General features: G+C 48.6%; 9 protein-coding genes across 9 annotated transcripts; 6 read left to right on the top strand and 3 right to left on the bottom strand.

Moving 5' to 3' along the window:
- Positions 1 to 2,135: 2,135 nt before the first annotated feature.
- Positions 2,136 to 4,603, top strand: BJ212DRAFT_1487040 (uncharacterized protein; the record flags this gene model as incomplete). Its single annotated transcript, XM_041341214.1, has 2 exons — positions 2,136 to 4,148; positions 4,208 to 4,603. The coding sequence occupies 2 exons, from the start codon at positions 2,136 to 2,138 to the stop codon at positions 4,601 to 4,603; spliced, it is 2,409 nt and encodes an 802-aa protein (XP_041186540.1).
- A 481-nt stretch (positions 4,604 to 5,084) lies between these two features.
- On the top strand, positions 5,085 to 5,704 carry BJ212DRAFT_959308 (uncharacterized protein). Its single transcript, XM_041344454.1, has 4 exons — positions 5,085 to 5,215; positions 5,270 to 5,352; positions 5,405 to 5,429; positions 5,490 to 5,704. The coding sequence occupies exons 1-4, from the start codon at positions 5,183 to 5,185 to the stop codon at positions 5,562 to 5,564; spliced, it is 216 nt and encodes a 71-aa protein (XP_041186539.1). The 5' UTR covers positions 5,085 to 5,182; the 3' UTR covers positions 5,565 to 5,704.
- A 75-nt stretch (positions 5,705 to 5,779) lies between these two features.
- Positions 5,780 to 7,218, bottom strand: BJ212DRAFT_1487038 (uncharacterized protein; the record flags this gene model as incomplete). Its single annotated transcript, XM_041341213.1, has 4 exons — positions 5,780 to 5,884; positions 5,938 to 6,807; positions 6,938 to 7,081; positions 7,129 to 7,218. The coding sequence occupies 4 exons, from the start codon at positions 7,216 to 7,218 to the stop codon at positions 5,780 to 5,782; spliced, it is 1,209 nt and encodes a 402-aa protein (XP_041186538.1).
- Positions 7,219 to 7,836: 618 nt separating this feature from the next.
- On the top strand, positions 7,837 to 10,445 carry BJ212DRAFT_1285172 (major facilitator superfamily domain-containing protein; the record flags this gene model as incomplete). The annotated part of the gene is given in 20 exon segments (XM_041331873.1): positions 7,837 to 7,946; positions 8,021 to 8,132; positions 8,183 to 8,261; positions 8,310 to 8,382; positions 8,433 to 8,452; positions 8,512 to 8,624; positions 8,637 to 8,697; positions 8,752 to 8,779; positions 8,836 to 8,854; positions 8,907 to 8,986; positions 9,040 to 9,090; positions 9,137 to 9,244; positions 9,268 to 9,454; positions 9,512 to 9,544; positions 9,595 to 9,684; positions 9,734 to 9,844; positions 9,873 to 10,038; positions 10,091 to 10,168; positions 10,224 to 10,299; positions 10,358 to 10,445. 20 exon segments carry the CDS (start codon positions 7,837 to 7,839, stop codon positions 10,443 to 10,445), a joined length of 1,683 nt encoding a protein of 560 aa, XP_041186537.1.
- Positions 10,446 to 10,784: 339 nt separating this feature from the next.
- On the bottom strand, positions 10,785 to 12,449 carry BJ212DRAFT_958801 (uncharacterized protein). Its single transcript, XM_041344453.1, has 8 exons — positions 12,221 to 12,449; positions 12,132 to 12,168; positions 12,042 to 12,081; positions 11,821 to 11,983; positions 11,566 to 11,769; positions 11,409 to 11,512; positions 11,295 to 11,357; positions 10,785 to 11,244 (listed from the first exon to the last, which is right to left on the bottom strand). The coding sequence occupies exons 1-8, from the start codon at positions 12,372 to 12,374 to the stop codon at positions 10,882 to 10,884; spliced, it is 1,128 nt and encodes a 375-aa protein (XP_041186536.1). The 5' UTR covers positions 12,375 to 12,449; the 3' UTR covers positions 10,785 to 10,881.
- A 332-nt stretch (positions 12,450 to 12,781) lies between these two features.
- Positions 12,782 to 15,378, bottom strand: BJ212DRAFT_1487035 (major facilitator superfamily domain-containing protein; the record flags this gene model as incomplete). The annotated part of the gene is made up of 20 exons (XM_041341212.1): positions 12,782 to 12,903; positions 12,954 to 12,996; positions 13,053 to 13,087; positions 13,146 to 13,285; positions 13,343 to 13,449; positions 13,487 to 13,600; positions 13,651 to 13,683; positions 13,740 to 13,926; positions 13,984 to 14,061; positions 14,112 to 14,162; positions 14,214 to 14,293; positions 14,346 to 14,364; positions 14,485 to 14,555; positions 14,611 to 14,686; positions 14,732 to 14,761; positions 14,803 to 14,875; positions 14,939 to 15,017; positions 15,066 to 15,113; positions 15,157 to 15,181; positions 15,239 to 15,378. The coding sequence occupies 20 exons, from the start codon at positions 15,376 to 15,378 to the stop codon at positions 12,782 to 12,784; spliced, it is 1,551 nt and encodes a 516-aa protein (XP_041186535.1).
- A 322-nt stretch (positions 15,379 to 15,700) lies between these two features.
- Positions 15,701 to 16,797, top strand: BJ212DRAFT_1396071 (uncharacterized protein). The gene is made up of 3 exons (XM_041337200.1): positions 15,701 to 16,320; positions 16,392 to 16,542; positions 16,600 to 16,797. Exons 1-3 carry the CDS (start codon positions 16,039 to 16,041, stop codon positions 16,605 to 16,607), a joined length of 441 nt encoding a protein of 146 aa, XP_041186534.1. The 5' UTR covers positions 15,701 to 16,038; the 3' UTR covers positions 16,608 to 16,797.
- An 88-nt stretch (positions 16,798 to 16,885) lies between these two features.
- BJ212DRAFT_1581187 (uncharacterized protein) lies at positions 16,886 to 19,032 on the top strand. Its single transcript, XM_041342297.1, has 4 exons — positions 16,886 to 16,922; positions 16,972 to 17,628; positions 17,680 to 18,152; positions 18,206 to 19,032. The coding sequence occupies exons 1-4, from the start codon at positions 16,890 to 16,892 to the stop codon at positions 18,921 to 18,923; spliced, it is 1,881 nt and encodes a 626-aa protein (XP_041186533.1). The 5' UTR covers positions 16,886 to 16,889; the 3' UTR covers positions 18,924 to 19,032.
- Positions 19,033 to 21,312: 2,280 nt separating this feature from the next.
- BJ212DRAFT_1487033 (ATP citrate lyase) lies at positions 21,313 to 25,180 on the top strand (the record flags this gene model as incomplete). Its single annotated transcript, XM_041341211.1, has 9 exons — positions 21,313 to 21,325; positions 21,374 to 21,690; positions 21,745 to 22,300; positions 22,347 to 22,565; positions 22,612 to 22,827; positions 22,885 to 23,614; positions 23,668 to 24,653; positions 24,711 to 24,862; positions 24,914 to 25,180. The coding sequence occupies 9 exons, from the start codon at positions 21,313 to 21,315 to the stop codon at positions 25,178 to 25,180; spliced, it is 3,456 nt and encodes a 1,151-aa protein (XP_041186532.1).
- Between the last annotated feature and the right edge of the window lie 358 nt (positions 25,181 to 25,538).

The raw sequence follows: 25,538 nt of genomic DNA, 5'->3' as shown, positions 1-25,538 counted from the left end.
GACATGATGTTTACGATCTTGCAGATCCGTGTTTATTACATCTCATACGAACATTCAGTGGAAGAGCTGATGAAGACCAATGGTGCTCGGAGCGAATGTGGATATCAAGCCAAGTAGCCTGGATAGAAGCAGGCAGGCAACCGCGAACATCCGCTTGAAACTCGAACGATCCACGTACTCCCACCATTCGTGAGTAGTGGCAAGAAGACTACGAGGCAACGGTTATCCTGACCTCATTACAAGCATACATCCGAGGATGTTACTTGTGCATTTTCGGGAGCACTGTGTGAGTGAAGCGTGCACGCGCAAGAGTGCTCGTTATTTGCGTCCGCCAAGAATGAATGGATAGTTCTTCGTGCGAGCAGCAGACAGACAATATTGACAGCTGGTTGTCCGGCCAGGCGTCCACGGGCCGTTCCTCTCTGGAAAGGATTTCCTTGTGCGCAGTATATTTATCTCAATGTTCCAAAGGCGATTACAATAATAGAGAACCCATTCTAGTTGTGTCGGCGGTACACACAGATTGCCACCATCACCTGGAACAAGACAGTCCTTGATAGTGATTTATTTTCTGTGCTGAACACAGTTGATTTGCTGATTAGAAGACTGGGACGTAAAGATCCGACCCGAGGTTTGCGAAGGGCCTATGCGTGAAATGGGAGACGGTGGGCGTAATACAATTACAGGACAGAAAAGCATCAGCTGTCCAAGATGCGGCGGCCGTGATGGTAATGAGGTGGATATGGTGAGGAGGTTGAGAGAGATTAACGGTTTATCAATGTCTGGACAAGAAGCATAATATGATCGTGATTGATGGGATGAATCAGATGCTTAGCCTTAGGCTCGATCGGTTCAGTCGAGGCTCGGTTGTAGCCGACACCATTGAACGGGAAGTGCCGATATGGGTGTAGGGGCCATTGTCAAATTATTATGTAGACAAGCGCGTGCTTGAACCCCCTCGAAATCGCCTCCCCCTACTACCTTCCATATCCCCTAGTTTATATCAAACACGACCAACCTGTTTTGGCCCCCATCTCTTACCATTTCTAAAGGTCAAACATCTCTCGAATAACCATTGACTTTCGCAGCTAGTCAATTACTTGACTGTTAATCATCGATTTCGCGTCAGTCACTTCAGGAACGTTTGCAAGCAAGCAGATGGTTTCGTCAGCACCTGCACCATTGACAAACCCTCCAGTTTCTTATGCTGAAAGTGTAAAAAAGGCTCACTCTCCTCGTTCTAACGTTGTTCGGAACTCTCTTGGAGACTTCTCAACCGTCTCTGGCGCGTCTGGGATATCTTCCTCTTCTTCACCACCTTCGAATGCTACGTCCCAATTACCCAAATTTCTTAGTTCGATCGAAGCGATAGGCGGATCTCAGGCCGGCACTTCTGATTTTCCAGAACTCCATACCGAAACATCTTCGCAGAACATCGTAGAGGACCACAACGGACCAACGAACCATGTGCATCCGAATGCCAATAACGTACCAAAGGCCGCGCCTGCTATGAACGTATGGACCGAACGTTTGAAAGAGCAGATGGCGCTTGCACATCTACACGTACACCAACCTCAGAGGCAACCTCGGGCAATAGTCACATCTTCTGTCGGAACGCCTTTAGTCCCTCACAGGCTAAGACCTACCGGCGTGGGTACTTCCCCTGTGCCATCGACTTCCACATCTCGTTCGAGTCCATCACAGACGATGTCTCTCAATGGAGACGATAATGACCATGATCCTTTTATCGTGCGCATGCCTTCACACCTTTCTCGACACTCATCCTCCAAGTCCATCCGTCTACTTAATGGCGCTGACGACTGGCAAGAGGTCGCAAAACCTCCATCTATTGACCTTGGAGGAAATGAGGGCGGCGAGAAGCCCCGAAGTTCGGAAAGTCACGCGGGTGCATATAATTCCTCAAATTCAGCTAATATTTCCAGAAAGAGTGCGTTATTTTCTTTATCGACTCCTTACCTTTCGCCTTTTTAAGCACCCTACTTTCACAATTCTATGGGTTTTCTCGATATGTTCAGACCATGCTGATTGTATGATGGTGCTCGTCACATTTATGTTCGGCAGATAGCATTGATTCTACCCGACATCAAAGTGATTCAAGACCACCATCAGCTCAAATGTCTCGGCTGAACAGCAGAAGCGTATTCGAGGGGAACTCCACAGGTTCGCACTCGGTGCCCTATTCCCGAGTAGAAAGTCGAGCTGGGAGTTCGGCTTCGAGTCCTCGGCTACAAGTCCGAGGACGGCGACTGCCGGAGGACGAATTGACTGTAGTATATGACCTTCGTCATGAGGCTCCAAAGGTTCCCTATAATCCACCGCGCATGAGTTCAAGGGTCCCAGAGAGGGCTACATACCACCATCACACTTTTTCTCATCCTCCCGATATTGCATCGCATTATTTCAGGTCTCCGCCCATACCACCCACTATTGACGTACCACTGCACTCTGCACGGCTATCGCCGCTACTTTCGGCCATTCGACATCCGTACTATGCAAATCCCGTTTCAGGACACACCTCTCCTACGTACGCGGGCTCGCGTCCTCCCTCTGGAGCTGGTACCCCGCCATACCCGGTATATCCTCCATACACAACGACATGCGGATACTGTCATTCGCGTATTCCGTGGGATGGGTTCGTTTCTCCAATCCACCCTCGCCCCGTTCCGGGCTTTTCTACCCCGTTATTGCAGGATGAATATATTGTGCCTGCGCCGATGCATTCGTCATTCTCCAACCCATCGTTTCCAGACACGACGGAGCCATTACCAAAAACCCGTTTGACGCAGAGTGAGCGTTCGTATGAGAGCTCGCAGGACTCACATTTGCCTCCTGCTATTATTTCACGAAATATGGTCTTCGGGAGTATCGACCTGACTCATGAACGCATCCGTCAGACGCCGAACGCAAAGGAGGCTACGAGAAAAGAAGGCAAGAAATCCATTGAGCGAATAGCGGAACAGTTCTCTGGCTTTTATATTGGTATTCCACCTGGCGAACCAGTGCCACCTCGTCAAGGACATAGAAAACATTCGACCAAGAGTCTTTCGAGGCCTTCTGCGAGTCCCGTAGCGGAAGCTACAGACAATGTGAAGGCAATCGATGGTGCACCCCAGGAAGGGTGTAAAGTGGTCGACGAACAACCGAATACTGCTGTTGGGGAAGATGTTTCAGCACCTGGTAAGAAGTGGGTGTTCGGAACGACAGCGAAGTTTGACAGGCTGAACGAAGCTAGTTCACTGGAGGATTCACGGAGCACGTCATCCGAGCCCCCACCTCCACCCGCTGAACCTGCGCAATCAGTCGCTCTTCTACCTGACCAGCACCCGCCTGCCGCGACATCCGTGGCGCAGCCCCCTAGCAATGAGAAACCTGTCACGTCGCCACTTAGTGAAACACAGAATGGACCTTCAATGATGAAGTCTGAGGACGGTTCTACGACGAGCGACGTCTGGGAGGTCAAGGATTACGGATATGGATTCGGCGACGTGAGTGGTACAGATAATGCCACCGACGTCATTCGCCGCGCCAAGGAGGCTCGGGAGAGGCAGCGACAGCTCGAGTGGCAGAAGGAGCAGGTACAGATACAGCTGCAGAAGGAACAGGAACTACAACTTGGAGTACAGGAGATCCATACCCAGCACACGTGGCAGGAGGCACATGAAGAGCGAGAACTGTGGGACCAAGTCAAAGAGTTTGGACGTGGGCGACCCCGTCGAGGCTCTTGGGTTAATTCGCATGGGCCGCACGAACGGGGCGCTTATGGTGGTCGAAGAGCGCGAGGATTCGGTGGTCGCTACCAAGGGCGAAATCCTGGCCGTGGGGGTTACCACCACCAGCAACGATCTTCCATATCTTCTCTCACGCCACCTCCACAGTTTAATCCTTTGCCGCTACCTGGTGCCGGTTATATGAACGGTTACGTCCAGATACCATCTTATACACCTCCCGATTACGAATTATACCACCCCGTTCCAGTCACCATACCTGTGAATGGTGCAGTTCCCATCCCTATGCCACAGTCGGCATTACCGTTTCCTTCGGACACGACACGGTCATGTCTTCTTACCCAGTTGGAGTATTATCTGAGCTCTCAGAACATGGCACAGGACTTCTTCCTCCGGCAGCGGGTGAGTTCAATAGTCAATGGGAATCTCATGTTTCTGACAAGTACCGCCATGTTACACAGATGGATGATCAGGGATGGATACCCATTTCACTGATAGCTTCATTCAACAGAGTAAAAAGGCTCACCACAGATGTCAATCTCGTGCGCGATGTACTCAACCTGTCTAGCCTGACTGAGGTCAAGGGTGATTATGTTCGGATGACCAGGGAGCAGTGGAAGCAGTTCGTCTTACCCAATGCTCCAAGGAGCATTGTATGCCATCCGATTGAATCTGAGGCAACAGAGCCTCAGGACGATCAGGTCGCTTACGCCCAAGTTCAGGATGGTGAAATAGAAGAAGAAGGCGATACATATGGGGAGGATGACGACGACGAAGACATTGTCTTTGTCATTGGCGAAGAGGCAGAAGGCTCATGGGCGCCAGAACGACGACCAGCAGCATTGGAAAGCACTTGATCGCTGGAATTGCATTCAGTGACTCTCTCAAAAAGCATTCTAGAACGAAGTTGATACCCTTACCCGTGTGCACATTTCAGTGCGTTCGCGGACAGGAGATCCCATTGATTTTTACCTCTTTGTTATGTTGTTTATGTGGTTAGTCCGTATCCTCGTGTTCTCCATCGCTAACATTTTGCTTCATATGCATGCTTACACAGTAATAATGTTTTCTTCACGGCAGTATCATCCTCGCATATCGTATCATCGTTCATTCGTCCTTCACATTTCCTTGGCTGGTTTTCATACAATGTTGTTCGTTTTCCTGCAGTTATCGTTCTAGTACACGAGCTATCCCGTCTATAAACTAAATGATCATTGGGCTCTCTGGATAGGGCATTCGCAGAACTCGCTCTTAATGGACGCTGTCCTGTTTAATTAGATTTGTGGTATAAAGAGCTGCTATTTATAACCTAAGAGGTCGCAGGGTCCGGGGTCCTCGCGTTCTGGCCGCAGCGGCTGCGCTTCTTCGCATGCATATAAGCCTGACCCCACTTGCTAAGTGCCGTCAGCATCACCTCTTACTTGCGCGCTACTAGTATGGTCAAAGCCTCTGACGTCCTTTTAATTCTTGTTCGTACCTAAAATATTCACTTAACATACACAGGGAACTGAACCACTAAACAGGTTGCTATCATCTTTCCGCCTGCAGCCGCTGCTTTTATCACCGGCTGTAGCTGTGACTTACTCATTAACATATGTTTGACTATGTGAGTTTCCCATGATTACCGAAATCATGACACGGCCTGATCGCCAGCATAGCTTGGGATATTTCCCCGGACATATTGTGCGCTGGCCACCCATCTCCTAGAAGAGACAGACTCTGACTTGTAATTCCTTATCATAGCACGCCTTTTGGCTCATCTACAGGAAGATGCAAGCTGAAGAGAGGTATGGGTACGGGGGGTTCTATTGTACGTAATCTCCTTGCCATTCTGTGCAACTGCGGCTGAGACTGTGACGTAACAGACACTGGCAACGGGCATTACCAGGCTCTCAATCAAGGTTCTGCTGCTCCTGTAAACTATGGCACGGCAGGGCCTTAGATTATTTGTCACTCGGATGATATCTATCACACATATGTGCTGCAAAGTGTCACTCCACTTGTAGAACTTTGTAACTAGGCTTTGTTCATTATTACCCATACCTTATGAGTTTTGTCGCTACCATCATTCTTTCAAAGTCTTGAAGATTCATGGATTTATCTGGTGAGGTGGAGAACGCATCTAGCATTGCAATAATCTGAAGGGCAATTCTGTCGACAAGGGACGCCGATAGACAATGAGAATGCTTACTTCCTCAGCTTTTATCTTCTCCTTAAGCAGATTAGCAACGCGTGTAACGTCCTTGATCATGATTTTCTGACGGTCCAGCTCAGCATCAGGCACATCAGGAAAGAACCTTGCGAAGTCCTCCCGACATTCAGCCTTTTGTTTCGCGCTCAATTGACTAGCATCAAGCCTCGCGTCGGTGGGTAACGACTTGGATGTCTTTTGGGGTTTGCGCGATCCGGAAGCAGCGGTAGGCTTATCATCTTGATATTCCTCGTCAGATGCTTCTGGTTCACTCGAGTCCCCATCGACGGACATGCGATATTCATCACTGTCCGGGCCACTATCGTTCTCCTGGTCTCTGCGTGCTATCATCTCGGAATGAGCAGCAGAAGGTCCGCCATCGTCACTCCCCTCCCCGTCTTCTCCCTCTAGAAGGGCAGCACACACAGATCGCCAGTCCTTCCGGCTGACTTCACTCGATCCCTCCAGGCTTGCTCCCCAGCCTGACGCAGCATTTCGAAACACAGAAAGAACCTCTTCGTCATTTGAAGGGAGTCCAAGAAACTGAAGTGCAGCTGGGATAGATGAGAGTGATATGGAGATAGGGTCTGGAGACGGAGATGGAGTGCGATCTTCGTATTCATCAAGTAGAAAACCTCCAGCGTCCTCTATCAAGAATCCTCCTTGTGATACGTCTTCTACAGTGGTGAATCCACCAGACTGAGCTGAGTCAAGCTTACGCTTCTTTCGAGGCGGATTTGATGATTTTGAGATGTTTCCGGCGGCTCTATCGAATGCATCATCTATGCGTCGACGCAGACGAGTAGACAGGGCAACGAAGTCGGCATCATCCATGATTTCTTCAGGGATAGTGGAAGTCCGGGAGAAGCCCTAAAGACAATTGTGTCACGTGGAATCGACGTGAGTGTTGTGGGCAGAACCGGCAGAATAACCAGTTCTGCTGAGTGGCATAACTCTATCGGTGAAACTTTCCTATCTACAACGTCAATGACAGTCCTACCGAAGATATCAACGACGCCTCGTCCCATCCATCATCCTTGTCATCATGATTCATGGCATCAACCTCATCTGCAGCAGCTTGGGGTATTATCCCTTGGTCAACACGCTCCAATTCGGCAAAATCGAATGCCTTCCCTCCAAGGACCTCCATGTTGTCAATACTCACAAATTCTTCTGAGCTTCGAGAGCAACAAATGCTTCAGCAATTTCATCAACTGATTTGGTCTTGGGACCTGCAAGGATGTTGTCTACATATTGTGGTTCTGCCGCAAGTGGAGGCATGGTGAAGCTCGGGAGCACCATCCTTGCAGTAGCGGATGATAGGGCTGGGCAGGTTATTGTCGAGGTGACCAGTGCTTGCATTTCCAGAGGTAGCGGCCAGAGCTGTTGGCAACTTTGTCGAGATGCTCAAAGCCACCGTTGATTAGGGATGGCACTGGGCAACCACCAGCATGGACCATATTCTGGGACGAAGAATCAGCCGAGAGCATCTCCAACTCTGTTTTCACATTTGTAAGTCATACGCAATGTACATATTATTATGGACTAGTTATCTGCCAACCCTGAGTTCTGCCAAGTTCTGCCAGCAATTTTTCAGAGTTCTGCCAAACCGGTTGGTAGAACACGTCAGTTCTACCCACAACACTGGCTGCAAATACTACTAATAGCACTTTGGTAACTCCCACTGAGCTGGCAATTCAAGAATTTACCCTTGCTATCTCCAGAACATTTGAATTATGCCTGGGACTTGGTGTCGCGCTCTGACATTGGACAAAACGGGCTTATATCCAAAATAGTCATCCATCTTTGCATGTGAACTTTGATTACAACATACGGGGTATAAGTCCCTCGGGCAGTTATCATGCGGCATCAGTCCCACCTCCCTGACTCTGACTCACGATGCCCCAGCTAGAGGAACACTCAGATAAAATTGTTGTCGAGGTCGCAGAAAAGTTCGACCCCGCCTCTTACTACGAGCAGGCTGCCGGTCGTTTGGTGATCGATCCTCAGTACGTGATCCAATCGCAATCTTGGCCTCTAGCGGCGAGTTAAGGACTAAGATCACACCTGCTTTTAACTTTAGGCAGGCAAAGGTCGAGTTTGGTGAGACACTGGCTTCGATGCTCAAACTGAGCCCCGACGGCTCCACGATTCTCTGGCCACAGCCTACTGACGATCCAAATGACCCACAGAATGTGAGAATTGTTTGCTATTTTGCTCTCAGACGAGCTAACTTTTGAAGTAGTGGAGTGATCGGCGTAAAGCACTGCACCTTCTTGTTATCACTCTGGCAGCCTGCATACCCGATTTTGATTCAGGAATTGGTGCGTCCGCGTTACGATGCTTGTTGTAGTGTCTGACGACATCGCTAGGAATTGCTTCAATCTTTGGATTGGCACAGACATATAGTACAACAACAGGTGTTATCAATAATCTCACATCCAAGTGCGCAGTTTTACATTCTTTGGTGAAGGGAAATCTTAACAATAGAATAGCTGGAGCATTTTCCTGCTAGGTGATTTCGGCTATTCAAGAGATGAAATCCCACAATTGGCTGATTCTTCCTCCTACAAGGATGGGGTGGGATCTTTTGGGTAATGCTCGTACGACGTTACGGTCGCCTTCCTGTGCTATTTTGGACACAGGCACGTATCTTTTTACGATCATTTTGTAGTGCTGGAATCACAGTCTGCATTTAGGTTTTTGCCCTTGCCTTCCTCGTTGGCGCTACCTTTTCACCAGATCTGGCTACCTTCGCAGGTAATATTTCATATGCGGTGAATAACCTGAATGCCGACACATTTCGTTTGAAAGGAATGCGCTGTTTGACAGCATTTTTTGGGTATGCACCTAATCTAAGTTTCTCAGTTAACAACGGTGATACTTATGGATAAGTAGGACATGTCCCCAAGTCACAGTACGTCCTACATGCCCTCATCCATGGTACCGTCATCTGAACTTGATTCAAGGGCCTGTATATTGTCACTGACATATTTCCATTCCATCTACAAGCTCGAAAGTTGAATATTTGGACCTTCGGATTTATCATGTATGTTATTAATGTGTTCATTGGCATTTAACACAATTCATGACTCAGCATAGATCCCCATTCTTATCGCCATTCGCTTTTGGCTTTCTCGTAGCACGTACGAGGTAAGTCTACCCTTCCCTAGATAAACAACTACTGATGCATGCACAGCTGGCGATGGGCCTATGGAATTGGATCATTCTACAGCGCCATCGTTGTACTCCTAATCGGTCTGTTCATGGAAGAGACGCAAGTTGTTTATACTTCACTACCCATCTTGTAAAATGCTACGTCATGATTAGGATGTACGACCGCCATCTGGATCCCGACCAACGACGAATATTACCAGGTGTACAATATCGACTCGAGACCCTGATTGGCATCACGGGGTATAAGATGGGCAAGTATCGGTCACGCTGGTCAGAGATTATATGGGCATGTTTGAACGTTGTATGGAGGCCTCAATTTTTCTTGGTTGCATTTTTTGAAGTGAGTTCGCAAATAAAGTATTTGGCAATGTCTCAACCTCACTGGTATTCATTCAAGACCTTTGTTTTCGGATTCTCAGTTGGTGTCAATGTGAGCTGCTTTTTGTTGCTTAAGCGTTCTTTGATAATTAAAGATGATAGGTGACGAATGTCGTTTTTATGGGCTCCCCTCCTCCAGTTGGTTTTGGATTCAGCCAATTTGGGGTTGCTGGTGCATACGCGACTCCGATCGTGAGCCTTACTGTTACTAGCAGATGCTAATGTGTTCATATCATGCTAGCTAGCGGTAATTCTAGGAGAGTTGGGTGGGCGATTCCTGAATGATCGAATTATGAACTTTACTGTTCGGAAGAATAAGGGTATATTCGAGGCTGAAAGTCGATTATGGCAGGTGCAGAATGTTGGTTGTCACCTATCAGCTACTGATCGGACGTGCGTACTGCAGGGCATGTTATGCAGCAATGCCACTATTCATCTGCGGCTTCTTGACATTGGGAGCTGGTGTTCAGCATTTGAATAAAATTGCATTTATCTTAGGATGGGGGATAGCGGAAGTAGCGGTCATGGTGAATACAGTTGCCATCTGTGAGCCGCGCTATCAATTGTGGATATTGTCTAAGTTGCTAACTCGTTTCAGATGCGTATTGTAATGATTGCTTCCCGCGGCGTCAAGGAGAAATTAGTGCTCTGCTCAACCTGGCGCGTGTGCTCGGTGGTAGGTACTCTCATTGCTTCTCTACATTTGACTACACATCATAATCTATTCACAGGCTTCAGCGTAGCATACTTCCAAGTCCCATGGGCGACAAAATCTGGTGGAATTCAGACATTTGGTGTTGAAGCAGCGTATGTACACACCAGAACAGCTCAGAACAGATTCTAACCAGTTCTAACCACATACCAGGATTGTGATGGGATTGTTTTTACTTGGCGTGCCGACAGTGCAACTGAAAGGGAGATATTTCCGGGTGCGTGACAATATCATGATCTGATGTCACCCTTCAACTTCCCGCTGGCGTTGTAGGAGCACTTCGCCTTATAACGCGATGCTGCTATTTCATAACTCCGGGGCGAGTCCCAGTATAAGAACTGTATTCTGCGAAGACGTTTGTACCAGTCGCGTTGGTATAGTTACCGCTGGAAGCATTAGAAACTTGGACTACAAGAAACAAGTGCACGGAATCTCCACCAGACTTAACAAAACCTTGAAGAAACTGTACAATTATCCAGAATGAAGAGAAAGCATGTCAGACAACACAACAAGCGAACTATGCCGGACGATAGACTTCAAATTGCAAGGTCACAAATAAGTCAAACTTTTTAAAAAAAACAGTCCTATGCTGGGTCACAGTGGGGAATCGATTCCGGCTATGTATGTAAAGGGTCCATAGAAAGATGTGCCATCACTGTTCGGGAAAAAAATAGTGTTCACACCACGAACGCAGCGAGACACAGAACACAAGTGACGAGTATGCTGTACTGTACGCTTGCGCCCAAAGTGGCTCCAGATGCAGTGGTGCTGCCTGGACTGGTCGTACTGTGTGTGCCGGAGGCATTGCCACTCGACCCGCTGGAACTCGAAGAGGATGATGACGATGGTGGGGCAGCTGTCGCAAGGTTGCTCACAGAAGCCCATGTTGCAGCGGTGTTCGTACTCGTGTTACCCTCAAGGTAAGGGAGGTAAGACACGGTGCCATTGCTTGTGAGCTGCACAAGAGCTGTGACGCCGGCGAAGTATGTCGCTTTGGAGTCTTTGGTAGTGGGCGCTGCTAGGGCCTGAGTGGTGTTTGTCTGCAGATTCATTAGTAGTGAGAATAAGTTAGTCAAATTAGGGGCCGTACCTCAACATTGATTATGTACGTGGCGGAGGAATCTGCAGGAATAAAGGCGAACTCTTGCTGGACCTTTCAACTACATGAGGATGTATCTCAGATACAAAAAGGTATAGGGCTTACTGTGTTGTCTGCCTGGAAGAATGAGGTGACTTGCCCGTAAGTGGCAGGGAATGTGCTCCCATCTGAGAGTGGATAAGCCTGGGGCTGCGGTTGGAAGTAGGAGTCTGGTGCTACTGTTAGTGTCTCTTCCTCTGACGATAAGAATACATTAACGCACAGTGAATGACGAAAATGTCTGCGCTCCCAGCAGGGACGCTGGGGACGTCTAGAAAATGAATGTGATTTTGCGCAAGAGCCATGACTGGAACGTAGCCCGAGGGGTACGGCGCCTGTTCATCGTTGACCCAGTTTAATGGCGTACTATTGGCCGCATTGAGTAAACCCATATCTAGAGAGAAGAGGTTTCCCTGTGACAACGCATCTGTGACGGCATGTCAACAAAACAAGGTACGTGGAAACGGCATAAACTTACAGAAGACGTTTGTGTCATGGTCCAGAATAGCACCAAAAGATGTATAGTCGAAAGAACCAGCTTCGACAGCCTGCATGGACCATGATTTTGCAGCCGCGTTGTAGATGTAAACAGACGAAGGATTTTTGGAGTCGGCATTGATCGTATAGATCGCATTGGCATACTATTAATGGGAAATTAGCCCGTTGTCAAAAGCTACAATTGTGCACGCTCTGACTCGCCTGGGAGAGATAGCATGTAGTGTTAGCTGCATCAAATGGCCTGCGAGGGAGAAGTGTAAGCGCAATACATGGATGAAGAAAAGTACTGACGGTCGGTTGGACGCTGTGATGTCTGTGGCTGCAGTGCCTGTATAAACAGAATGTCAGGCCTCTAGATTTTATAACGACAAGAAACTGACTGCTGGACCAGGTGTCTTGGGTGCCCGCGTTCCAGTCTTTGCCGTTCAGGCCGAAAGCAAGGAGGTTCCAGTTGGCGTCAAAAGTAATGCATGGGGATGCTCGGACTGTTGCCGAAGACAAGAAAAAAAGAGAGGCGAGGGTGAGCAAGAACATTATAGTCAAGTATAGAGGAAAAGTTAAAGAAAATATGAAATTGAACGAGCTACCGGTGTAGTTGCTCCGCTCTCATTAGGTAAGATCTTAGCTAAGTCAAAATGCTGAATTCGTCACCTATACACCAAAACACCTACATTGTAGACCGTAAGGCGGTCGCAAGTACATACTTAGATGCGCAACGAAGTAACCAAGGAATTACATAAGGTTGTCTAACTCTAATAACCCTCCCTGGTCTTCGAAATCGAGAAGTTGTAGAGCGCCAATTATAAAGCAAAACGTGCCTGGTATTCGATGCACAGATTAGATGCTGTAAGTCAAATGAAAAGAATCATACGTACTCGAAAGTAGCTTCCCTTCAGTTGTGTCATAGGAACAGCAATTAAAAACATGGTGATCACAAGTCTTTAAAAAACGTCAGGCGCTTCAAGTGTGTCGAGCAATATCACTTGCGCTGCTTCAACACCAAATACCGTCAATGCTCCAGATTTTGTAGCCCATGGGACTTGGAAATATGCGACTGCAAAACCTACGCCACAATCGTGAATGTTGGAGTAATCATGCGTCGTTGCAACTCACCACCCACTGATCTTGCAAAGTTTAAGAGGGCACTGACTTCGCCCTAAAAGTGGGAGGACGTGTCACTGAAATGCAAATAAGTATGTATGCATCACTCACCGCCCTGCGAGGGAAGCAGTCACTGCAGTATGCATCTGATAATATTCCTTGAATTATCCCGTGACACTCGAAGAATTTAGATCCCAGACTTACACACTGCAACAGTGTTGAGGGTGATTGCAACAAATGCAATGCCCCAGCCCATGATGAGAGCGGCTTCGCTGAGATTTTGTATCCCAGCACCCAGTGTCAAAAAGCCACAGATATAAAGCGGCATGGCTAAATAACAGGTCCTACACAAACTCTCAGCTCTAATCATCTGTGAAAGACCATCAGTGGAATTTGCGTACCACAAGCGGCTCTCAGCCTCGAAGAAGCCACCATTTTTGCGAATATTCAGATTCATGATGAAGTCATTCACGTGACGTCCAATGAACTCGCCAAAAAGGACAGCAACCTAAACACTTCAAGCTAAGTACAGTAGTCATGCACACTTCGTAGATGGGAAAAAAACTTGCAATTGGAGTCGCATACGCTCCAGCAACGGCATATTGACTGAAGCCAAATCCGACGGGAGGAGGAGATCCCATGAAGACAACATTTGTCGTCTACAAAGATTGTCAAGTCTATTACTGCAGGTCAAAACGGAAACGCTCACATTTACACCGATCGAGAACCCGAAAACCAATGCCTTTCGAAAAGGTCAGCAGATGTAGTAAGTGTGGTCAGCAAATTACTTCATCTTACCTCAAAGAGAACTACGAAGAAAAACTGAGGACGCCAAGCGACATCCAAAGATGCAAATAGAACCTCCGACCATCGTGATCTGTATTCCGCCATCATGTACCCAGTGACACCTATCAAAGTTTCAAATCGATATCGCAATCCTGTGGAAGTTCGCGGTGGCTTCGATATGAGGCGACGATCGTACATACTGGTTCATCAAAGTCAACGCCATTACCCCAAGAAGAAACAGTATATTAGAACCTACGTTTCTTCCATGAAAAACGCAATAAGAAACAATACGATGGCGCTGTAGATAGATCCTATACCATAGGCCCACCTCCAGCTATCCAATGATTGGTGAATATTCCGAATCAAGAACAGCGTAAGACGTACCTCACACGCGCCACAAGAAAGCCAAATACAAATGGTGATAGGAAAGGAGATCTATGAGATAGTGAGAAATGTCTCTCCCGCTAAAATAATTCGTTTTCTGACATAACAAAACCGGAAGTCCAGATGTTCAACTTCCGTGCTTGAAGATGGAAGGGGAAGATATCCGTCACGACATAAAGACCCTTAGAGGTTGGTAAATGTTGGGACTATCACGAGAATTGCTACCAAACATACTGTCACCTGGGGACACGTTCTGAAACCGCAGTCAGCTTAATGCAAGCACAAAGAAACACGAGGACTTGCCCAAAGAATGCAGTCAGACACCGCATTCCTTTATCAACAGTTAACAGTGTCCGACAAATACCACACTAACGTGTGAATACCTGCAAAGGTGGCTAGATTCGGTGCCAATGTGGCGCCAATCAAGAATGCAAGCGCAAAAAGCTGTGCTCATAGGTTTCAGGGTTTATATATTGGCCAGATTACGGGAGTTATATACCTGACTCCAGAAGAGCACTGGCAGCCGACCGTAGCGTCTCATGAGCATGACCCAGAAGATGCCTCCCCAACCTAGACTACAGATGAGAAGAGGCTATTCCCACGTAATGGTGTAATCTCACCCAGAAGGAAGATGCTCCAGCTTCAACAAGCTGCCATTGAATATGAGTTGAACGAACAATGCATTACGCACTTTGATGTTAGATCATTGATGACACCTGAGGTCGTATCATAAGTTTGAGCGAGCCCAAATATTGACGCGATTCCTGTCAATAAATGCATTTCACAATGACACCACTATGGATGTTGAGCGAGGGCGAAATACATACCAATTCCAGAGTCGAAGTCAGGTATGACTGCAGACATTGTAATGATGATCAAGTGCATAGTCTTGCGGAAATCGGTCCACTACAAATGGATAGATCAGCGTTAGTCGACATGATAGTGAGAAATGACGAGCGTTTTGCGGATCGTTCGGGTCGTTGGCGGGCTGAGGCCAGAGAACTTTCAACCCATCAGGGCTGAGCTTAAGCCTAGAAGCCATTACCTCCCCAAACTCGACCTTCGCTTGTCTAGTAGATTACGGGTGAGTAACGATGGACTCAGGATAGCGAGCAACAACCACATACTCGGGGTCAACTACTAAACGACCACTAGCCTGCTCATAATAAGCAACAAAGTCCAGCTCATCGGTGACATCGACTTCGACTGAGTCATCTGCCTTCGTTTCTGACTGCTGCCGCTGGGAGTCGACATCTTCTAAAGCCATTGGTAAAGGTGAGAGATGGGAAGCGAACAGTCAGGTGTCGCCATTCGGTACCCATGATCAATTTAAAGCGCAGTACTCACAATGACGGTATCTCTTTTAATCTCAGGCAGGCGCAGATTGTAAGAGAGGGATCCGGATTGGAAACACAGTTATTGACAAACCAAGCTTGATGATGAGAGCGTTTACTATGCAACTGGTTTGCAGTGCTAGCGTTGACATATCTGATGCAAGAATAATACGTTTTGTCGAGGACCTAAAGTCACGTGATCTCGATCGCCTTCCCGATCGCGCGGAATCCCGGCGATGAAAAGTGGCAGGGGTAGGCGCGTGTTGGTCGAGTTCGCACCTGCGGCTGGCCCTGAACAAACACTTAACTTGACACAGCGCCCATGCCTCCGTGCGGCATAGGCCTACGGGAAATAGGCTTGTATCACTGAACTGAAATATTATTGGTTCCCAGTCATTCGCCCCAGCAGAAAGGGACTGACCTTGAAAGCTTGATGCGTCATCATATCTCCCAGGCTATCCCAGAAAGGATGTGGTCGCGAAAGAGTTGCTGCGCAGGACCTCGACAATATTTACTTTTCATTAAACTCGCTCCTACTTCGTCCACCCCTGCCTCCCGGCCGTGCCACTAATAACCAGGGCTGTAATTTAACTATGTCATCAAAGGAGAGTTTTACGACGAGCAGCCTCTCGCTGAACCTGAATGAGGACTGGGACCGCTCAAGTGATATTATTGTGCCTCAGACGCAGGTACCACGAAATTCTGTGCTGTTTCCGGGAGAACAAGCGCGGGATAACTGCAGCACACCTGGGGCAAATGGGAGTAGGAAAAGCAGGTCCCTGAGTGAGCTCATGCGACTCCATGCCGAGAAGGGGACCGATGTGACCTTTAACGTCGAGGAAGCGAGTCGTGTAGCAGATGTTCTCAAGCAGTGGGTGAGTCTTTTAGAATCATGAGGCACCGTCTCCCCCACTTAATGTATGGCTCATTGAATGTTATGGCACAGATAAATTCTGGAACTTCTCCATATGAGGGCGAGGATGACTTCTTCTCTCGTGCAAACGATGATCTATCACTTGGAGTAAAACGTTCATTGCAATCGGGTCCGGGAGACTTCAGTGGCCGAACGAGAGGGCAGAGCGAAAGCGTTGTCTCGCGTTAGTCTTCGCTGAGATCGCTTTCAGTTTGCTTTCCAATGTCCATCTCTTTCATAGCCCTTTAGACGACAATTTACGACCTCTGACGATACTGATGACTTCATGACCATATACTCTACTCTGCGAGATCAGCTATACTACTTAGTTACTTCGTAGTCCTTCTCAAATTCTTCGATTTGCAACTCACGGCTGTGACCCGGTTCACCCGTGCCACTGAGTATATTCGGCTATGTACTGCTGATGTGACGTAATCAACAAACTTGGTATAGTCACGTGCGATGTGAACCGTGCAGATCTTGGACAAACCACATCAGACCGCGTCAAATGTGAAACTTACTATTAGACGAATGCTGAAGAGTCCGAGAAAGAAGAGTGCGACGGTAAGTATTTTGATGTGCAACATGTACATGATTGCTTACGAATCAATAGCCATCACGTCCGCCGCGGAGGAATGGATCGAGGCAGACCAGTGTAAAGAGGGAGCCACCGGAGATCGACTTAACTGCAATAAGACCCCCCAGCCCAACAGAGGACCCGCTTCTATTGAGTGCAAGACGTTTGACGTCAACGTCAAGGTCTAGATTGACCCCTGTCTTCTCAAGCTCTTCACCGTGTAGGCATTCCAATGTTCACGACACCCAGTCGGGGGAATGGACAGATACCGAATCAGAAGGCGAGGGAGAGTTCACAGGGCGTTTCAAGATGTTTCAGGTGCCCACGAAAGCGGACCCGCCGACGAGTGGGACAAAGGCGCGCATGGAGGAGTGGGGTCGGCCAGTCAGCCCATTTCCGTACGAGGCACGACTAGACAGGAGCTTGCCTGATCCAGAGGATATGGAAGTTGCAGATAGTGAGAATGAGGTCATGGAAGAAAATATCTTGGATGCATTGGATTTTGAGAGCGTGTTTGAGGACATTGTGGAGGTGCCACCTGCGTCAGACGATCTATCCAGCGATTCACCAACCAGTGATCATATCAGGGTAGAAGAGAGTGAAGATTCAGATGTGGACGTTGAAAGCAACGTAGTACGCATCACGGGTAGCGATCCAAAGGCTGCAGCGAGAGCCGCCGCGATTTTGAAATTAGTAAGTATCTCCCGCTTCAATCTCCACAAGCTGAAGTTTTTGATCAAACAGCATGACTACGATTGTGTACTGGCTTCTTCCAAGCGCGGTGCTGCCCGCAAGTCGCGCACAACCTTCCTTGGTGCAGGCGTTGGGAAACACCGCAGCTCGATACAGAGCCGGCGTGCGATCCACAGGGGAGATTCGACGCCGTGGTGCGATGTCGAAGATATCATGCAGGACATCACCTTCATCGAGCAACATACACCTATAAAACTGCCCCCTCGGATCAGTATTGGACACACTGGAAAGCGAGTGTCTCGTCCTTCGAGTGTAACATGTGCCCAACCTTCGTATAGACCCAAGGCGGGCGAGTGGAGGCGTGAAGACTGGAGGCTTTTGGATAAATGTTTTTTTGAGGAGTGCTATCTCAACGGAGTTATCATTGCGCCGAAGGAGGTTAACAGGGAGGCGGTGGTGATGCGATTTCAATGTCTCGCTGGAGGTCCCGATGTTGTAATGGGGCTGGGCCCCCCCTGGAGTTGGTTTGTACTTTTTCATAGTTTTTGCTGTCCCAGCTGAGCTGACACTTACTCAGGGAGAACTTGCTAGCGAGAGTAGACGTGCTCATCAAAAAGCGGGCTGCACGAACCGATCTGTCAACACTATCTTTTACCAGCTTCGCATCCCCAGATGTATCCACGCTGGCGAATTTCACCTCTACGCCGGTTTCCCACTCGCCACGGTACCGTGACCTCTTCGACAAAGCCAGTGCCATTGACGCAATGAATGTTCCCATATATACATCATCTTACGCAGCTAGGTCTCAACCGACCATTGTACCACCAAATCATCTAGCGGAAAAAACAGGTTTCTTTTCCAGGCTTCCAACATGGGCATCATTTCTTTCTCCCGGTGTACATATTAAACCTGACGATCACCCCGACTGCCCTCCCTTACCTCCTCCGCCCACAGATATCATAGACCGTCGCAAGCCCATCATGACACCAGCGCGAAAAATTTTGGAGCAGCATAAACCGCACAAGGATTTTGTAAATCTTCGCCATACTTCACCTCTACAAAAGCGCGCACAGCTGCGCAGGAACAAGCCAAAGCGTCTCGTGGAGCTCCGTCACATATCGCCGGAGCCTGTGCAACGCGTACTCGTAGGTGATCGCGAGGCGAGACGGAGTAGCAGTGGTAGCGTCAAGGATCTGATCCAATGTTTTGAGGGGACGAATGATCTTGCTGGTGAAGGAGGTTCTATACAGATCTCTCCAGGTGCTGTACAAAGCAGGCTTCCTTGGAAACCATAACTATGCATTTAGACCGGAATATTAGGATAATCAACTTTGTAATTGGGCATTAGAATACACAGCAAGAACAAATGTTTGAACGACGAAAGTCGCTGATGTACGACAAAACAATTACAGCTGATTCCGAAACTATGCGGAATCGCAAAATCAAAACTTGAGCGTCGGAAACGGCCGAACAAGGACCCCGTAAGCATACTGTGAGATTTGCGCTGCGCAGCGTCTGTGTCGTTCATTAATGCCGCCACGCACTGTTTCGAACGATCTAAAGGCTCAAATCCCTGTTCTCCGTCAACGTGGGCACTCCATTAAACATATCTGCCATCTACTTGGAGTAAAAAAGACTCTTGTGTACAAGGTTTTACAGCTCTGTCCCTTGACTTGAAGTTTACAGCACTCTTGTATCCACAGCAAGCATACAGGCCGGCATCACACCCTCACCATTGATGACATTGCCTTCATCACTGCCATTCTTCATCGCCACCCTACTATTTATCTCGATGAGCTACAGCATGAATTGCACTCTTGCTGTGGTGTGCTTGTGTCTCTGCAAACACTTCTTCACACATTTTTGCAGTTGCATTTCAAGTGCAAATGCATTTCTGCTTATGCTCTTGAACGGAACGAATCCACATTTTTCATGTCAACAAATATTTTCACCTTTGGAGGCTCTTCAGAGATGAGTTTCTTTGCCATTTCTGCATAATCAGCTTGGTTGTTGACATCCATTGCTTTGGCATGTCTATAAACAACCACTGTGAGATAAGTTTAATTTCTATGAATAATACAAAGATCACTTGCCCATGGGAGTTGCCAAGGAGGTACTTGAAAGTGTATTTTTTCCTCTCAGTGATCCTATAGTGTGATTTGTCATGCTTCATGAGAATTGTTGTCAGAAATTTGATGTAGTTGGACTCAGAGACTTGAAAGACCAGTTCCTTGACTTTTGTAGATTTCACTTCCTTGGTTTTTGCTTTGCCATTATTTTCAGTAGTAGTCTTGGTGTATGTATCAAGGTAAATAATGAATGTTGCCATGAATCCAGGTGTCTCTGGGGAGGAATCTGATGGCAATGACATCATCTTTCAGTGAATTGCATATACTACACTAGGGCTACTACAAATCTCGCAGTCATGTGCTTACGGGGTCCTTGTTCGGCCATTTCCGACGCTCAAGTTTTGATTTTGCGATTCCGCATAGTTTCGGAATCAGCTGTAATTTAATTAATTTACAAGGGAAGCAAATTTGGTCAAGGGCAACTCGTCGAGTACTACTCCTGTAATATGACAATGGCATGCTTAACAGCAACGAAAGAATTCATGCATATGCAGAGTACTGTAGGAATCCACTCAATTTGACACCCCTATCTGCGTCGTAGCTCACTTGTGTCATCAAACGGAAATTCCCTTGCACAATCAACGCTTAATGCCTCAGAGCAATCCACTGCGTCCTCGAATTTGAATTCTACCGTTGGCACTCTCGTTTCTGCATCGGCGCCTCCGCATCAGTCCTCCCTGTACAGATCGTCCACATTGGACCTCGCAAGCTCCTGTGACATGTGCGTGGACCAGGATGGTACCAGCGAGAATCTGTTCCAGACTGCCAAATTTCGCTGTAGCGGAGGGTATCCGGACGCAGCTATCGTTGGTGCGAAGGGCAAGAAAGTCTTTACGCAGCCACTGTCAACGAAGAACGTCATGACACCTATTCGGAAACAAAACCTAAAGTCCCCGCTCTGACCTCCTCGTTCATTGAGGGGCAAAACTACAGATCATATCAGGGAGTTTCCGATAGGGCCGCACGGGGCTGTGGCCACGCGTTATTATGTAGGTATATTGCCCCTGCTAGCGATGATGAAACGTGGATTGTTGTCACGATTAGCGTAGGCGTGGTATGTGCGTGATGTTCGGCTCGCAGGTCAAATTTTGGGAGAATACAAACGACGTGTCCGGGTACTCGACGACACCCACGTTCCAATCTTTTGCCCGAACGTTTGCGAGCTTGGCCTTGAAGCCTGAAGCTCGATTCCTTATGTGCTTGGTGTGTAGTTGAGGTACTTGGGTACCCGGACCTGAGGTTATGTCAGAGCGTAAATGGCCAAATGAAATATCGCTGTGAATGCATGATAAGATGAGAAGCCTAGCGAAGCTAAAAGCGTAAGCGATAGAATCGCAGCGAGCGTCGCTCCGAATATGCTGCACGTCGTTCCGAGTATCGACAGATCTTTCTTCACTATTCGGATTGAAATTTGTATGTGATACGATTTGTATGGTTCGATAGTACTTAGTGGTTCGAGTGTGGCTGTGCAAATTTTAGATCGTGTGAACATTGGGGTATATAATAAAAAGGTCAGATATGTCGGCCCATCAGATAAACATCGTTTCCTCTTACAATGTCTTCGAAAGGTCTGCCTATCGTTATCACCGTACTACATATACTAACATTGATCATAGCAATCAGAGAATACGACGCAAAGCTTCTCTTGGCCTATTGGCTTCAACGCGCACCTGCACCAAACCCAAACTTCGCACCTTCTCCATCTTCTACTCTTAAGTTCCCCGCTCCACGCGTAGCTCAGATTTTATGGGATTCTGCCAGTGATTCGATCACGCCCGATACCCTTCTCCCATCTTGGGTATCCACGACAAAACTCGTCGCAAAGCCAGATCAGCTTATCAAACGTCGAGGCAAGGCAGGCTTGCTCGCTCTCAACAAAGACTGGCAAGACGCCAAGAAGTGGATCCAAGATCGCGCAGGGAAACCTCAGAGGGTAGGTCGTTATCTGATCTAATCGTATTTCCTATATTAAGCATTTCTCCCACAGGTCGAATCAGTCACAGGCACTCTTAGTTCCTTCATCGTAGAGCCTTTCCTCCCTCATCCGTCAGACTCTGAATATTACATCTGCATTACTTCAGCACGTGATGCAGACACCCTCCTCTTTACCACTTCGGGCGGTGTCGATGTAGGCGACGTCGACGCAAAGGCACTCAAACTCGACATTCCCGTCCTCGGTCCTTTCCCAAGTCGCGCTGATCTCCAGAGGACCCTCCTTCGCGATGTCCCAGCGCACAAGAAGGAGGTCCTCACCGAGTTCCTCGTCAGACTCTACTCTGTCTACGTAGATCTACACTTTGCTTACCTCGAGATCAATCCTTTGGTCGTCCTCGATGACGGCTCCATCCACTATCTCGATATGGCTGCAAAACTCGATCAGACCGCCGAGAGCATCTGCGGACCAAAGTGGGCTGTCGCACGAGACTTGACAGTATACGAGACCGCTCCAGCTGCATCTACCACTGGCTCAAAGGTGAACGCTGACCGTGGTCCACCCATGGCTTGGCCCGCTCCGTTCGGCAGGGATCTCACAAAGGAAGAAGGTGCATAATTTGTCCATGACCATCATGTCGTACTCATTATATATAGCATACATTCAAAAACTCGACGCTTCAACCGGTGCTTCTTTGAAGCTCACTGTCCTCAACCCCACTGGTCGTGTCTGGACAATGGTTGCAGGTGGAGGTGCATCAGTCGTCTACAGCGACGCCATCGCAGCAGCGGGTTTCGCACATGAACTTGCCAACTACGGTGAATACTCTGGTGCCCCAAGCGAGGGCCAAACATTCGAATACGCCAAGACCATCCGTACGTGTCCCATCAATTCAATCTAATGATACTAACCTACATCTAGTTGACCTGCTCACCCGTCCACCTCCTCGTCCCGACGGCAAGGTCCTCATCATCGGTGGTGGTATCGCAAATTTCACCAACGTCGCTGCAACTTTCAAAGGCATCATCCGCGCACTCACATCTTACAAAAACCAACTCATCGCACACAATGCCAAGATTTACGTCCGTCGCGGCGGTCCCAACTGGCAAGAAGGTCTTAAAGCCATGCGTTTACTTGGTGAGTCCATACCACGCATACGTTGATATTGACGTCGCCACTAACACTAACACTCAGGCGAATCCCTCGGTGTGCCCATTCGTGTCTTCGGTCCAGACACCCACATCACCGAAATCGTGCCCCTTGCCCTGGGTCTCAAATCCACAACAAGCGCAACAGCGCCCATAAGCATCCCTGCTACCGCACCCGGCTCCCCCAAGATCTCGCCCGCAGCTCCCGAGCCCGGGGCCAGTGATGTCGGGACCATCCACGCAGACGGCGAACGCACTCAGCCCAACGACGTTGTGGTTCGCTTTGATTCCCTTGACGGCACTAAGGGCTCCAGGCCCGCATACAGGCCTTTCGACGAAGACACCCGAAGCTTCGTCTATGGTCTCCAACCACGTGCCATCCAGGGGATGTTGGACTTTGATTACAGTTGTAAACGTGCCCGCCCCTCTGTGGCTGCTATGATTTACCCCTTTGGTGGACACCACATCCAGAAATTCTACTGGGGCACACGCGAGACTCTTCTCCCTGTATACACCTCTCTCGAAGAAGCCGTCAAGAAGCACCCCGACGTCGACGTTGTCGTCAACTTCGCGTCTAGCAGAAGTGTGTATAGCAGTACGATGGAGTGTTTGGGCTATGAGAGTATCAAGGCCATTGCATTAATCGCCGAGGGTGTGCCAGAACGCCAGGCAAGGGAGATTCTGTGGAAGGCAAAGGAGAAGGGCGTGCTGATTATCGGGCCTGCTACTGTTGGTGGAATCAAACCTGGCTGCTTCAGGATCGGAAACTCTGGAGGGTGCGTGCGTTCATTTTTGCTTGACTCGCGCTGATATGAATGTCTCCTCACAGCATGATGGATAACATTATCGCCTCTAAGCTCTACCGCCCCGGCAGCGTCGGTTACGTCTCCAAATCCGGAGGAATGTCCAACGAACTCAACAACATTCTCAGCCTCGTCACAAACGGCACCTACGAAGGTATCGCCATTGGTGGTGACCGGTACCCCGGCTCAACCTTCATCGACCACCTCCTCCGCTACGAAGCCGACCCCGGATGCAAAATGCTCGTCCTTCTCGGTGAAGTCGGCGGTGTCGAAGAATACCGCGTCATTGAAGCTGTCAAGTCTGGCAAGATCAAGAAACCCATCGTTGCATGGGCGATCGGGACCTGCGCAAGCATGTTCACTACCGAGGTCCAGTTCGGACATGCAGGGAGTATGGCCCACAGTGATAGTGAGACTGCGGCTGCTAAGAACAAGGCTATGCGCGAGGCAGGCTTCATCGTGCCAGCTACCTTTGAGGAGCTCCCTGCTGCTCTGAAAAGCACATACGAGGCCCTTGTCGCCCAGGGCGTTATCGTCCCCAGTAAAGACGTCGAGCCGCCTGTGATTCCCATGGATTACAAATGGGCACAAGAGCTGGGGCTTATCAGGAAGCCGGCTGCATTTATCAGTACGATCTCTGACGAACGTGGGCAGGAGCTGCTCTATGCGGGCATGCGTATTTCGGATGTCTTCAGAGAAGATATCGGCCTTGGAGGAGTCGTCTCCCTTCTCTGGTTCAAACGCCGTCTTCCTTCCTGGGCGACCAAGTTCATCGAGATGGTGCTCATGCTCACTGCAGACCACGGCCCAGCCGTCAGTGGTGCCATGAACACCATCGTCGCTACTCGTGCAGGCAAGGACCTCATCTCGAGTTTGGCGAGTGGCTTGTTGACGATTGGGAGTCGGTTCGGTGGGGCGCTCGACGAGGCTGCTAGTATGTTCAGTGGGGCTAGGGATACCGGGTTGACGCCAAGGGAGTTTGTGGATAATTCTAGGAAGGCGAACAAGCTTAGTGAGTATCTCTTTCGGAATCTGTTATAAACTCGAGACTGACTGACGCGCACAACAGTCTCTGGTATCGGCCACAAGATTAAATCCGTGAATAACCCCGATCTCCGTGTCGAGCTTGTCAAGGAATACGTGAGGAAGAATTTCCCAAGCCACTCACTTCTTGACTACGCGCTTGCTGTTGAGAAAGTAACCACGAGCAAGAAAGATACTGTGCGTCCCTTCATCCTTTGCCAAGCCAAAATCAAAACTAACACACTCTAGCTCATCCTCAACGTCGACGGCTGCATCGCCGTCTGCTTCGTCGACCTCCTGCGCGACAGCGGTGCCTTCACCCCTGAAGAAGCTGACGAATACATCAAGATCGGGACCCTCAATGGTCTCTTCGTCCTTGGTCGCAGCATCGGTTTCATCGGGCACCACCTCGACCAAAAGAGGCTCCGTGCACCGCTCTACAGACACCCTGCTGATGATATCTTCATCAACATTGCCGATTTGAGTCAGCCGAGGGTGTTGGGGAAGATGCAGTGATTGGTGCGTGTCGATTGGATTTGGTCCTGGATTTGGCGTTGTGAAGTTAAGTGAACTCGAAGCCGAGCCGCCGCGCCGTTGTAAAATGAAGACTATTAAGACATACATAATCATTACGAACTCAACTTCGCAGTTTGTTGTTTCTGTACTCAGTACTCATGGATTCGGAGATGGTTTAGAATAGGTAGCATGAACGCATTTCATACTGTTTGCAATGGATAGATTCCCTCGTGAATTTACGTGAAGGAGTCATTTAGCGATTTAAATAATATTTGTTCTCGAGTCTTGACTCCCATGTTCAGTTTTGTCAACTGCTCCAACACTGTAGGAGGTTCATTTTATCTTTGTATCCAACCTG

Source organism: Suillus subaureus, assembly GCF_016647635.1.
Source record: "Suillus subaureus strain MN1 chromosome Unknown BJ212scaffold_67, whole genome shotgun sequence".
NCBI classification, from domain to species: Eukaryota; Fungi; Basidiomycota; class Agaricomycetes; order Boletales; family Suillaceae; genus Suillus; species Suillus subaureus.
The sequence above is the reverse complement of the archived record's forward strand: the minus strand, read 5'-3'. Positions and strand labels throughout refer to the sequence as shown.